The following is a 13,750-nucleotide window of genomic DNA, read 5'->3' on the forward strand; positions in this document are numbered from 1 at the left end:
TCATTGTCATTACAGAGCGTACCCCATGATACGGGACGCAAACAAAATCAAAAGAGTGCTCCAGGCCCAGGCATGGATCGACAGCGGTGAGACTTTCCAGGATTGCATCTTCACTGATGAGTCTACTGTGTCGCTGGAGAGATTTGCAAGATTTGCGTTCCACAAAAAAGGCCGCATAACTTTGAAGCCACGGCCAAAACACCCTGTGAAGCTGCATGTGTGGGGTGCCATCTCTAGGCGTGGACCGGGATGCATTGTCGTCTTTGAAGGTACAATTTCTCAAATATAATGCCGCCTAATGCACTGTACTTGACTAGTGTTGCCTTACCGTATGCACTGTACTGTACTATTGAGCACTTTTCTTTTCTTGCTATAGGAATCATGAATAAAGATTTCTTCCAAGACAACATTGTGCCCGTGATAGTGCGATACATCACACAAGACTTTCCCAATGGTCATCGCTTTTACCAGGACAATGATCCCAAGCACACCGCGTCGACGGCGCATATCCTTGAGCGCGGCATCAACTGGGTGAAGACGCCAGCGGAGTAAGTGTAGTAGACCGTGTCCCATTTATATGTTCCCCACTGTTTTTACTGTGTACTCTATCTCTTAAACTAATTGTCCTTTCTTTCCAATCACAGATCACCAGACTTCAATCCGATCGAAATGGTCTGGCATCAGCTGAAGGACCACATCCGTAAAGTGGCGAAACCCTCCAAGAAGGACGAGTTGTATACAGCCATAATGAGTTTTTGGAACGATGTACTCACCGAGGAACGATGCAATAAATATATAGACCATATTGCCACTGTGTTGCCCATTGTCATCGCGCGCAATGGACAAGCATCAGGAAAGTAGTACAGTGCTGTAGTATTGTACAGTAGGTACACTATGATACAGGTAAGTATGGCACAGATTTTAGCTTTCCCAATAGTCAGAGTTTACAGTAGTTCCAGTATACAGTACAGTAGACTAGTTTGACATACTACAGTAACTGCCTACTAACTGCTCCATTTTTTCTTTCCAGAGAAAGCTGCACCAGCCACCTACTGTACAGTAGGTCTACCATAATACAGTACGCACATACAGTACAGTACAGTAACTGAACAAAGTTTTTGTTTTCTTGTCGTTCCAGGAAAAAGGGTGCACCAGAGGGGAGGGGGGGCCTTGTGTTCGTCAAATCTGCTTGTGCAGTCAAATGTACAGTATATAAACAGCAGTAATGATGTACACAAAACCTCTCCTCTCTCAATGAACTACTGTACCGCAGACACAATGAGGATACTGTTACAGTATGAAGGGAAAAAGAACAGGATGGGTTATTTAACATTACAGTATACTGTGCAATATTTATACTGTATATTTATATATACTGTATTTTTATTCTAAAGGTATTCGAGAATGTACTCTACTAGATGAGGACCTGGTGACTTTCAACACTCTCAGACACACAGAAAGGATTATTTCACATCACTGTATATTTATCCTGTATATTTTCAGTAATTTAGAAGCAGTGGCTGTTCTGAACAGCCCAGGGCCAGATTAACAAAACAATGGCTTGGATTGGATTAGCCAGACGATTGATGCTTGGCCAGGGAGGGATTAAAAACTCTAAGGGAGGGGGTGGGTGGTGTAGCTGTAGGATTGTACTGTGTCAGTATTTCCAACGCCAGGTCACCCTAATAATTGCATGAATAAACCCCCAAAGACAAGGCCCAAATATACTAGTACAGTATACTGTACAGTACTGTAAAGTATGTATTATTGTGTGTTGATGTTTTGAATTGCTGTTAACTTGAAAAGTTTCACCATTGTATTGTACTGTATTTGTAAATAAAAGTATTTTGTGGCGACTTCAGCAATAAAAGAACTGGTTAATTTATCTCACATAAAGTACGTGAATACGACCGCAATCACCATTGTACAGTAAATGGGTGCATAGGATGGAACGACAGGTGCTAAAGGGGTATAAATATGATACTGTATTTATCAGTATTGATCAAAGAGAATTGATCAGAAGGATTCCCCTTATAAAGTATACAGCACTCTATTGTCATTCATACAGTACAGTATACTGTAGTAAAAGGTAGACAACACATGGTCTTGCAGTACAGTATACTGTATTACTAAAAATCTGTCAGGTTGACCAGAATCACTGCGGATATCGGAAAATAATACAATTTTATTAATTCTACGTACTGTATATAAGGGGAATCCTTCTGATCAACTCTCTTTGATCAACACTGATAAATACAGTAATTTATCTCACACTCAGTACTACAAACTGCTTTTTGCTTGCAATAAACAAACAAACAGGGAAGCGCTACTGTATACTGTATGAGTTAGGATCAGGCCCAGCAGCCACTTTATGTTGAAAACCACATATGAAATGAGCATAAATTTGCATGAATAATTACACAAAAATATATAAAATAAATAGCACAAGTCTCTGACAGAGAGAAATTGTCCAGGTGGTGTGGATACAGGTTAATGCCCCTGTCTGATAGGACAGACTCGGGCAAGAATGGCCTGTGAGAGGTGAATATCCAGAATGGTAGCTGGGATGGAAAGCGCTACCAACTGTGCAGGTATTGAAGTGTGTAGAAATGGGAAGGTGCCGTAGGCATCAAATGTGGAAAGCGCTCACCCAGACTTCATACACTGCGCTTTTTGCTTGCATACTGCAAAGCCGCAAGACCAGCAACATTGTAAAAAAAGAGCAAAAAAAGAGCAATGAGCGCGAAATTGGCGTGGGAACTTCTGTTCTAGGGCCCCTAGAAATAATATTCTTTATTTTATTTATAAACTCACATTTATATATAAAGTATATATTTATTTCTCTTCATGTATTTATTTATATTTATTTATTAATTGTGGAGCTGCTGTGCGTGAGGGGCCATGGCCAGGATGGGGGGGGGGGGGGGGTAACGGTACAGTATGTGGGTAGGGGGTGAGGGTGGTTAGACCTCACAGTACATTATGCACATTGGGCCCCCCTCCTCCCCACATTTACATACTGTACACTACACGACATCAATGCAGGGAGGGTTTACCAATGCAGGGAGGGTTTACCAATGCAGGTAAGGCTTTAGGCCTTTATATCTCTCTCCCTTCAGTGTAATCTGCTTAACAGAAACATTAGGGGGGGAAGGGGCTTTAGGCCTTTATATCTCTCTCCCTTCAGTGTAATCTGCTTAACACAAACATTAGGGGGGAAGGGGTTTTTAAACAATGCTGCTGTGTATAATGTATAAGGTTTTTTACAATTAGATAGATGTAATCCTTGGTATTGTAAGGGTTAGTTTGTTTTTAAATTGTCTTTTCTGGTTGTTACTTACAGTATATATTGATTTTGGTTTACTTGCTTGGTTAAAATACTGTAGTTAAGTTGACTTGTTTGGAAGTGTTTGTACAGTATTTACTGGTAGAGTAGCTTGCAATTATATTGTTAACATTCATTTGCAGAATGTACAGTACTGTATATGGTGCATAGATTTAATGCTATGCATCATTTACAGTATACAATGTACTGTAAATGCAATGTACTGTGTGGATTGTAATGTTATGTTTTATACTGTACAGTATGCTATTCATTAACTTCATTGCTCTACACATCTAGGGATTTCATTCCACCTTACCACCTTTCCTACACATGATTTGTGCTGTAGGCATTGGTTACTGTACAGTATATTACTGTATGCTAATGCAGATGTGTGATGCTTTGAGACTGTCATTTATACTTTGACAAGTCTACCTTTTGGTGTGTAGTGTGCATTATCCTTAGCGTTGTATACTGTAGGTGCCTTTAAACCCAGTAACCTATTGTGATTCACTTTGATTCTCCCTAGTGTTTTTTGAGTCACTATCCTTTTCATGTTTAGGGTTGACAGTGTGTGTCGTTCCCTAGTGCTGTTCATTAGTGTTTAAGGGTCCATGCCTCTTTTTTAAGTGTTTTTAAATCATGTACTGTACTGTTTATTCATCCCTTTTTGCACTGTGTCAAATAAATAAACAAATATATCAATTGCATACCTGAGTGCTCCCATACGGGTTACTTTTTTCTCTTTTCACTCACATACAGTATGTATATATATATATATATATATATATATATATATATATATATATATATATATATATATACAGTATATATATATATATATATATATATATATATATATATATATATATATATAAATATAGCTGTATGATATATATATATATATATATATATATATACACAGTGTATGTATGTATACTGTATGTATATATATATATATATATATATATATATATATATATATATATATACAGTGTATATATATATACAAAGTATATACTGTACAGTATATATTTATTTCTCTTCATGTCTTTATTTATTTATTTATTTAGATTTATTTATTAATTGTGGGGCTGCTGTGCGTGAATTTTTTTTATTGGGGGTGGGGGGGGTGTTTGGCCCTCAGCACTCAGAAACACAGGCCAGACAGATTTAAACACACACACAATAGGGGGAGGTTTTTTTACATAGCTTGCAGGGAAGTTTAACGCACACACAATAGGGGGATAGGGGGAGGGTTTTTTACATAGATTAGAGAGAAGGCAGGGCGTTTTAAAAGCGAGAATAGGGGAGGGGGTTTTACATAGATTTTATTTATTTATTTAGATTTATTTATTAATTGTGAGGCTGCTGTGCGTGAATTTTTTTTATTGGGGGTGAGGGGGGTGTTTGGCCCTTGGTGTGAGTTTACGACTTGCAGCAGCAGCACAATGAATAAATATAAATAAATAAATAAATAAATGACAATAAATACATTTGAAATACATTTTTATTGATAGTGTACATGTGCAGGGGGTCTCCGGAGCTGAAGCGCACAGGTTTCAGGTCTGGGGACCCCGTGCCCCCCGAGATACAGGCCCCTTTAGGGGGTGCCGGTATCCCTCTGCTCTGCTTGGTTTACAGGCCGCGATCACGTGATCGGACCTTTAAACCAAGCAGAGGGCTACCGGCACCCCCTAAAGGGGCCTGTATCTCGGGGGGCACGGGGTCCCCAGACCTAAAACCAACGCGGTTCAGCTCCGGAGACCCCCTGCACATCTACACTATCAATAAAAATGTATTTCAAATGTATTTATTGTCATTTATTTATTTATTTTTTGGCGGCTGCTGTGTGTGTGTATTTTTTTATTGTGGGTAGCGGGAGGGTGGGTGAATGGGGTATTCGCCCCAACGATGGTTGGGGAGGGCTTGCGGGGGGGGGGGGGGGGGGGGTTGGGGTAGCGGGAGGGCTTAACCCCTTCATGACCGTAGCGGTATTAACTGCTACGATCGTGAAGGGGTTAAGTGCACCCGCAACCCCCCCCCCCCCCTCCCGCAAGTCGTAAACTCACACCAAGGGCCAAATACCCCCCTCACCCATCCCCACTACACACAATAAAGCGGGCACGGTGGGTTAACCCCTTCATTGCCTTAGCGGCTATCCGCTATGGTAATGACGCAGCATTTTCCGTATTTTTAATAATATTGATCAGGAGCAGGGGGGGGGGGGGGGGTTCCCTGAGCATTAATCATTAATTTCTGGCTCAGGGAACCCCCTGCTCACTGTACAATATTATTAAAATAATGCTTCTTTACCATAGCGCATAGACGCTAAGGTAAAGAACGAGTGTTTATTTATACTGTATATTGTATGTGTTTTATTGATACTGTACATGTGCAGAGGGTCTCCAGAGCAGAAGCGCACAGGTTTCAGGTCTGGGGACCCCGTGCCCCCCGAGATACAGGCCCCTTTAGGGGGTGCCGGTATCCCTCTGCTCTGCTTGGTTTACAGGCCGCGGTCACGTGATCGGGGCTTTTAACGCAGAGCTGGATACCGGCACCCCCTAAAGGGGCCTGTATCTCGGGGGGCACGGGGTCCCCAGACCTAAAACCAACGCGGTTCAGCTCCGGAGACCCCCTGCACATCTACACTATCAATAAAAATGTATTTCAAATGTATTTATTGTCATTTATTTATTTATTTTTTGGCGGCTGCTGTGTGTGTGTATTTTTTTATTGTGGGTAGCGGGAGGGTGGGTGAATGGGGTATTCGCCCCAACGATGGTTGGGGAGGGCTTGCGGGGGGGGGGGGGGGGTTGGGGTAGCGGGAGGGCTTAACCCCTTCATGACCGTAGCGGTATTAACTGCTACGATCGTGAAGGGGTTAAGTGCACCCGCAACCCCCCCCCCCCCCTCCCGCAAGTCGTAAACTCACACCAAGGGCCAAATACCCCCCTCACCCATCCCCACTACACACAATAAAGCGGGCACGGTGGGTTAACCCCTTCATTGCCTTAGCGGCTATCCGCTATGGTAATGACGCAGCATTTTCCGTATTTTTAATAATATTGATCAGGAGCAGGGGGGGGGGTTCCCTGAGCATTAATCATTAATTTCTGGCTCAGGGAACCCCCTGCTCACTGTACAATATTATTAAAATAATGCTTCTTTACCATAGCGCATAGACGCTAAGGTAAAGAACGAGTGTTTATTTATACTGTATATTGTATGTGTTTTATTGATACTGTACATGTGCAGAGGGTCTCCAGAGCAGAAGCGCACAGGTTTCAGGTCTGGGGACCCCGTGCCCCCCGAGATACAGGCCCCTTTAGGGGGTGCCGGTATCCCTCTGCTCTGCTTGGTTTACAGGCCGCGGTCACGTGATCGGGGCTTTTAACGCAGAGCTGGATACCGGCACCCCCTAAAGGGGCCTGTATCTCGGGGGGCACGGGGTCCCCAGACCTAAAACCAACGCGGTTCAGCTCCGGAGACCCCCTGCACATCTACACTATCAATAAAAATGTATTTCAAATAATTTTTAATGTGTGGATGTTTGCGCAGAGAGAGAGCAGCGGATCTCTCTCTGCTGCAAACACATCTCGCCCCCGCCGCCCATACAGTAGTATCATTTATGTATGTGCATATACAGTACAGTACTGTACAGTACTGTATGTTAGGGCTTACAGGGGTTGTTGTTATACAGTACTGTATATATATATATACTGTATACTGCATTACAATTCATTATAGGGGACGGCTTCACAGAGAATAGCTCGCAAGCGCCACCATGTGTATTTTGACGGCATTGCAGTATTGTAACCAGCCGGAATAAAAAGCTTAAATTCCTGCCGGAAAATAACGCAATGCACTCTGGCTGAAAAATATCAGAAACCTGAATACACCCGAGTATACCCGAATTCGCGGGACTAGCCGTGCTCGAATAAAGTGTGTCGCCAGTGTACATTAATGATAATGACATGTGATGGTCTTTACCACAACAAGGTTGCGTGCAGTATACACAGTGTTACAAACAAATCTGGTGCCAATTGCAGTTTGTGTAACTGCTAATCATTCTTTTGCTAATAACCTATTTGGGACTAGAACATGGAGTGATTGCAGATTACTTTACTTTATTGTCAACACGTCTGTAGAGATGTAGCAGGCTTTATTTTCTCCCAAGCACGATAACGTAGGCATGCAGCCTCAGAATGTAAAGTGTCTAAGCATATTATTGTACTGAAATTAAGTTTGATCTGGCTAAATAGTATAGTTGTAGTAAAGCTAAATTATTAATAATAGTAACAAGAATTGAATAGGTCCTCTAAAGATGTCTTCATTGTTGCAGTAGTCAGCAGCTGATTGATTCAAAATGGGTTAAAAATGCATTACAATATTTAAAAGGCCCTACTTCGTTTTGCCCGGTAGTCCATTACAGCTGACCATGTAGTGTTTCTTCTTTGCAGGCTTTGTCAGAGAAGAGTAAAGAACTGGATAAACTGCGCAATGAGTGGACATCCCAAACTTCTTTATTAACTAGCAGGCATGCACAGGAAATAACTGCAGAGCGAGAGAAGTCCTTACAGGTTTGATTAAATTAATGACATTTGTTTTATACAGCTTTAAAAAGTGAGAGGTGAAAACATTTTGTGTCTGTTTTTATACAGTATATGCTTCATGTTAACTGTCCTGTTGTCTTTACAAGCCCTTTGTAAAGTGAAAATTAAAGCTTGTTTCCCTGGAGTTTCATTAACAGGCCATAATATTTCTGTATCAGATTTTATACTGTATGGTCACTGCAGAAATAGAAATACTGTGTAAAATACTAAAAAAAAAAAAAAAAAACACACCTCTTGTGGATTAACCCAATGCTCTTTAATGCTACAAATATATTTGTCTGTGCTTCAGTGTATTTCTATCTACTGATAACCTTGTTGCTCATAATACCCAAGTGCTTGAAGAGCTGGGAAAATTTTCTGTAGGTTCATCTAGCACTGGAGGGTACAGCTGCGGCCGCCTTTATCCTAATGCGTCCGGATCCGCGGAGCTCTGCTAACCGCGGCCAGATGCGGTATATTTTCTTTTTTTCCGTAGCGCTTTCCGATATGTTAGCGCTCAGATTTTTAGCGCTGTCCGCTATACTGCAATACCGTCTAAAAACACAGGTGGACATTCGCGACCTGTTGTCTTAAAAGTCTAATAAGTCTAATGCATGTCTAATGCATTATGTCTGTGTGTGCGCGCGCAGTATTTGTAAAATGGAGGATTTACAGTATACAGTATTACAAAAATATAGCATCGCGTCTTCTTCGAATATAAAATTATCACATTTCTATACAGTACTGTATTATTTTGTAATCAGTACTTTTACTTGTTTTCATACTCTTTTTATACAGTATTATGCGTGTACCATACATTGTTGAAACGCATAGGCGTGTTACAGTATCACATTTCGGCACATACAACGCTCTCCCTCTCGCCCCCGCACTCACACGGCTAAAGTACTATTTCAACTTCTTATCTACAGTTCAGTAAATCTCTCCCAAAGCCAGATGGTTTTCTGGCTTCAATCATCCCGAACCTGTCATCACATTCCTGCGTGTACAGTATAACGTACAGAGCCTGGTGTCACATTTCAGCGTCTGCCTGCATAAATTTTTTTGTTATTCTGATATTCTATCGGTACTGTAGATTTTTAATGTTACACTGGTCATTCACATCCTTTATGTAATTTTTATTGATTTGGGGGTCTGGGGATCAAAACATTATGATGACCTATTGAAAATATGTCTTTGAACTACAATTCAGTACTGCTAATCCTTCATGCAGCTTTACCCCCCTCCCCCCCGTAGACACACACAAGGCTCAAGAATTTCAACTTATTATCGACACCTCTCGAAAACCATTCATTTTCAAAAGCTTGGCTTTGTGCTTTTAATCTTCCCGAGCCGAGCGTCACATCACTGCGCCTGCCGTTTTGGGCAAGGGACATAGTTGATGATTAATGCGCATGCGTGTATAACTTCACAATCATTTTCAAATGCTTGGCTAATCCCTTATGCTAATCCATTATGATGCCCCCCCAACTCTTTGAGGCTTTGTTTACGGTAATGCATGCACACTTGTGATAAACCCTTCTCGAATTGAATATGTTAATCTGATTATGTAACCAATGAATAAAAATGTAACCAATGAATAAAAATGTAAACTTCTTGAAGAACCCCCCCCCCCCACACACACACACACACACACACACACAGATTCACAGTGAATTTAAAGTTCAAAGAAAAAAAATGTAAATGTAATAAAATATTTATTTTATTTTATCAGGAATAAAAAATACATATAATCATTTTCAGTGTTTATCTTCTTTGTACACGTACAGTAGTGTACTGTAGTTCTTCTGTCAGTTGAAATTTTAGAGCCGGTGCATAATAATGGAAGAATGAAAAATACAAATAATCATGAATAATGCACATTTATAAGAATAAAAACAGTAATAATTTTTTTTAGTCTTTATCTTGTTCGTCATGGCCACATTGCATTCTGTAGTTCATTGAGAGAAGGGGGGTTTTGTGTAAATCATGACTGTAGATACACTATACACACAATTCACACAATTTACACATGATACCCCCTCCCCCCACCCGTCCTTTTGTAGTGCAGCCAGCTGTCTCTGAAAAGAAAAGAAAAAATGAGTGCAGTTAAGTGCATATAATTGCATTGTGTACAATAAAACTACTCCATATTGGAGTACTGTATGCAGTTACTTCTGTCAAACTACTGTATATTGGAACTACTGTACTGAAAGAATACTTTGTAACAAGATTGGTAGTGCAGCAAGCTCTCTCTAAAAATTAAAAAATTAGTGCAGTACAGTTCATGCTGTATACTATAAAACAATCTGTGCCATACTTACCTGTATCATGCTGTACTTGGTGTGCCTGTACTTACCATACTACAGTACAGTACTATACGACCTTCCTGATGCTTGCCCATTACGCTATATCACAATGGGCTACACAGTCGCAATATGGTCGATATATTTATTACAGCATTCCACGGTGAGCACATCATTCCAAAAACTCATTATGCCATTCGCCAACTCATCCTTTTTTTGGATGGTTTCACCACTTTCCTTCAGCTGATGCCAGACCAATTCGATAGGATTGAGGTTTGGCGATCTGTCATTGGAGGGGGAAAAAAGGAGATTTAGTTAAAGAGATACACAATAAACAGTGTGAAAAAACGAGACATGGTTACCGTACTTACTCCGCTGGCATCTTCACCCAGTTGATACCACAGGCAAGAATATGCGCAGTTGGCGCGGTGTGCTTCGGATCGTTGTCCTGGTAGAAACGGTGACCATCTGGGAATTCACGCGTGATGTATTCCACAATCTCAGGCACTATTTGCTCTTGGAAAAAAGCTTTATTCATGATTCCTGTAACAAGAAAAGAAAAGTGCTCAAAATAATGCACACTACAGTAGTACAGTACAGTGCTTAAGGCTACAGCATGTGACTTTGTGCATTATTATACTGTACCATCAAAGATGACGATGCATCCTGGTCCACGCCTAGAGATGGCACCCCACACATGCATCTTCACTGGGTGTTTTGGACACGGCTTCATAGATATGCAACCTTTTTTGTGGAATGCAAAGGTGGCAAATCTCTCCAGCGATACAGTAGACTCGTCAGTGAAGATGCAATCCTGAAAAGTTTCGCCACTGTTGATCCATGCCTGTGCCTGGACCACTCTCTTTATCCTGTTTACGTCCCTTATAATAGGGTATGCTCTGTAATGACAAGGAATAATTTTATAGTTACAGTACAGTTTATTCACCTCCTGTACTGTCCAGTACTAACCTCACACGTCCATATTTCCATCCAATTCTGCGTCTCATCTTCTTAATGCTGGTCTCTGATACGGTTAGATTGGGATTTTTCTGCAGAGTGTCTTTGACCCTTAAGGCACTCTTCTCATCATTTTCTTCACTTATTCTGTCAACCAGTACAGTTGTCTCCCTAAGGAAAGTTTTAGGAAAAACAAAAATACATTACAGTAGGCCATAAGTACAGGTACATTTATGCTCAGGCTTACAGTATGGCCAAATATACAGTAGATATTACTTTAATAGAATAGTTATACTGTATAAATATAAAAATAGAAAGATACTGTATAGAATAGTTATATAAATATACAGCGATATCAATAAACATAGAAAGATACTGTATAAAATAGTTATATAAATATACAGCGATAACAGTAAAAATAGATACAGTACTTACGCAGTAGTTACCGTTGGTGTCCTCTTTACTTTTTTGGTTTTACCGTGGGCATGATAGCTCATGGTTGCTGCTGGTACAACGAGGCCAGAAGTACTTAGCCAGCATTGAATATCCACAATTCGTTGTCCTCTCTTGTACATCTCCTTTATTCTCATGCTGAGATCCTTAGAAATCTTTTTAACAAGCATCGCTGCGTGTAGAAAGAAATACAAGCACAAGAATGTATATTCGATGTTTAGTTGATGTGTATTCAATGTGCAGTGAATCCACAAAATGGATGGTGTATTTATACTTTAATGACTCACATTAGAGTACGCCCACTTTTAACACCTGCACCTCGTCGCCATGCATAAAAGATGACACACATTGCATATCCTCCCAACCGATGATCTGTATCTGAACTTGCCCTTGTCCAGATACTGCATTGTGCCATCTGCTTCCATGGATCAACTCCGATTTTACGGACGCAGGAACCCACTCGCCTCTGCCGTGACTGTCATGCAGAAAAAGCGAAAGGCGGCAGCCGTTTCCAAGCCAAGGCCAAAGCGAAAGGCTAAGGCTAATAAAGAAAACCTTCTGACGACTCCAAAGGCTTTAAAGAAGCCTTATTATGTCAAGAAGAAATTCGGTGATGTACACTCAAAGCAAAACAAATGGTCACCTTCTGCATCAGCCCTCGCCGCTGCTGCTGCTTCTCTCCCCAAAACCCAGAGGACACCTTCTCCATCACTCCTCGCCGCCGCTGCCGCTTCTCTCCCGGAAACCCAGAGGACACCTTCTTCAACACTCCTCGACGACTGTCGCTTCTCTCCAGGGAACCCCCATCTCATCCTCTTATGCACCCATCCACCCAAATGTCCACAGCACCCCATGCACAAGATCCAGCTTGTTAGACCGCATGCTGAATGGGTTAAGTGTCGATATCCCTGGGAACTCTATGCTGGGTAAGATAGATCTTCTTTTAGAGACCATGCTAAATATGGATCAACGGATGGTGAAGATGGATCAACGGATGGAGAAGATAGAGACTGACATAGCGGGGATACATAATTTGCTCGGAGTTCATGCCCCTGTAACTCGGATGCCGGAGCAGTAGGGTGGCAAGGATGGGATGAATGGGTCCTTCAACCTTCCATTGCCAAGCGCACCCCCTCCATCAGAAGAATATGTGTTCATGTATGCCTTTGATGAGGATGTCATGACAACCCCATCAAGACCACGCCAGGAGGCAACACTGACAAGGAGATCAAGACAGGAGGAAAGCTTCCTCCCAGACAACCTACCCTCGCCCGCCGCCACAAGCACACCCGCTCCCAGAATAACACCCGCTCCCAGAATCCAACCCACATACGCTTGCATTGAGACGGTGCCCGACATCATCCTGCGTGAGCTGCTCCAGCCACTCAGGGAGAAGTATAGGTTTGCAAGTGCTCGTATACCCCAGAGGCATGTCTTGTTAATTTTCAAGCACCATGTGCCATACTCGTTGTACTTAGGGTGGGCCCACAATGTGAACTAAGAAGGAAATCGTGAAAAAAGGGCGCTTCCTGAAAATTTAAGAAGGACTATTGTGAGGAATTGTGGCGCTATTTTTCAATTACCTCCTTTAATGAAAATCGTGCAAGACTCCATTAATGGCATTTTGCGGCATACAAGGCATCGGCCCTGGAAGGACAATCTGCTGGGGATCAAATTCGCTTCATGATTGCTCGTCTGTTAAAATGTTGATTCATTTCTGACTTGTTCATTGTTTATAATTGTATTCTAATATGTTTTTTTAAATATACCTGTATGTTTTTAATTACAGTACACCATTAATGTTTTTTTACTTACGGTACTCCACCAATAAAAATAATGTTGATTATTGTAGATTGTTTTCATACTTCCAATGTTTTTACTGTATTGGACACCATTAATGTATTTGTACTTACTGCACCCACCAATAAAAGAAATTGCTGTTTTTTTTTTAAATACTGTATACCTGTATGTTTTTAATTACAGTACACCATTAATGTTTTTTTTACTTACTGCGCATTACAGTACATCAAAACAGTATTAAAACGCATTATCCGTATTTGTATTATTATTAGAGTAGAACACACATACTGTACTGTAATACATGTACAGAATAAATGCAT

At 41.1% G+C, this 13,750-nt stretch overlaps 1 protein-coding gene across 2 annotated transcripts in view; it reads left to right on the forward strand.

Moving 5' to 3' along the window:
- Positions 1 to 13,750, forward strand: part of LOC142494900 (spindle assembly abnormal protein 6 homolog) — a 138,447-nt gene that overhangs the window by 82,545 nt on the left and 42,152 nt on the right. For both annotated transcript variants that reach the window (XM_075599574.1, XM_075599564.1), the window contains exon 7: positions 7,786 to 7,905. In XM_075599574.1, the coding sequence (XP_075455689.1) occupies positions 7,786 to 7,905 (120 nt within the window). The remainder of the gene's footprint in view (positions 1 to 7,785; positions 7,906 to 13,750) is intronic.

The sequence above is a fragment of the Ascaphus truei genome, chromosome 1 (genome assembly GCF_040206685.1).
Source record: "Ascaphus truei isolate aAscTru1 chromosome 1, aAscTru1.hap1, whole genome shotgun sequence".
NCBI classification, from domain to species: Eukaryota; Metazoa; Chordata; class Amphibia; order Anura; family Ascaphidae; genus Ascaphus; species Ascaphus truei.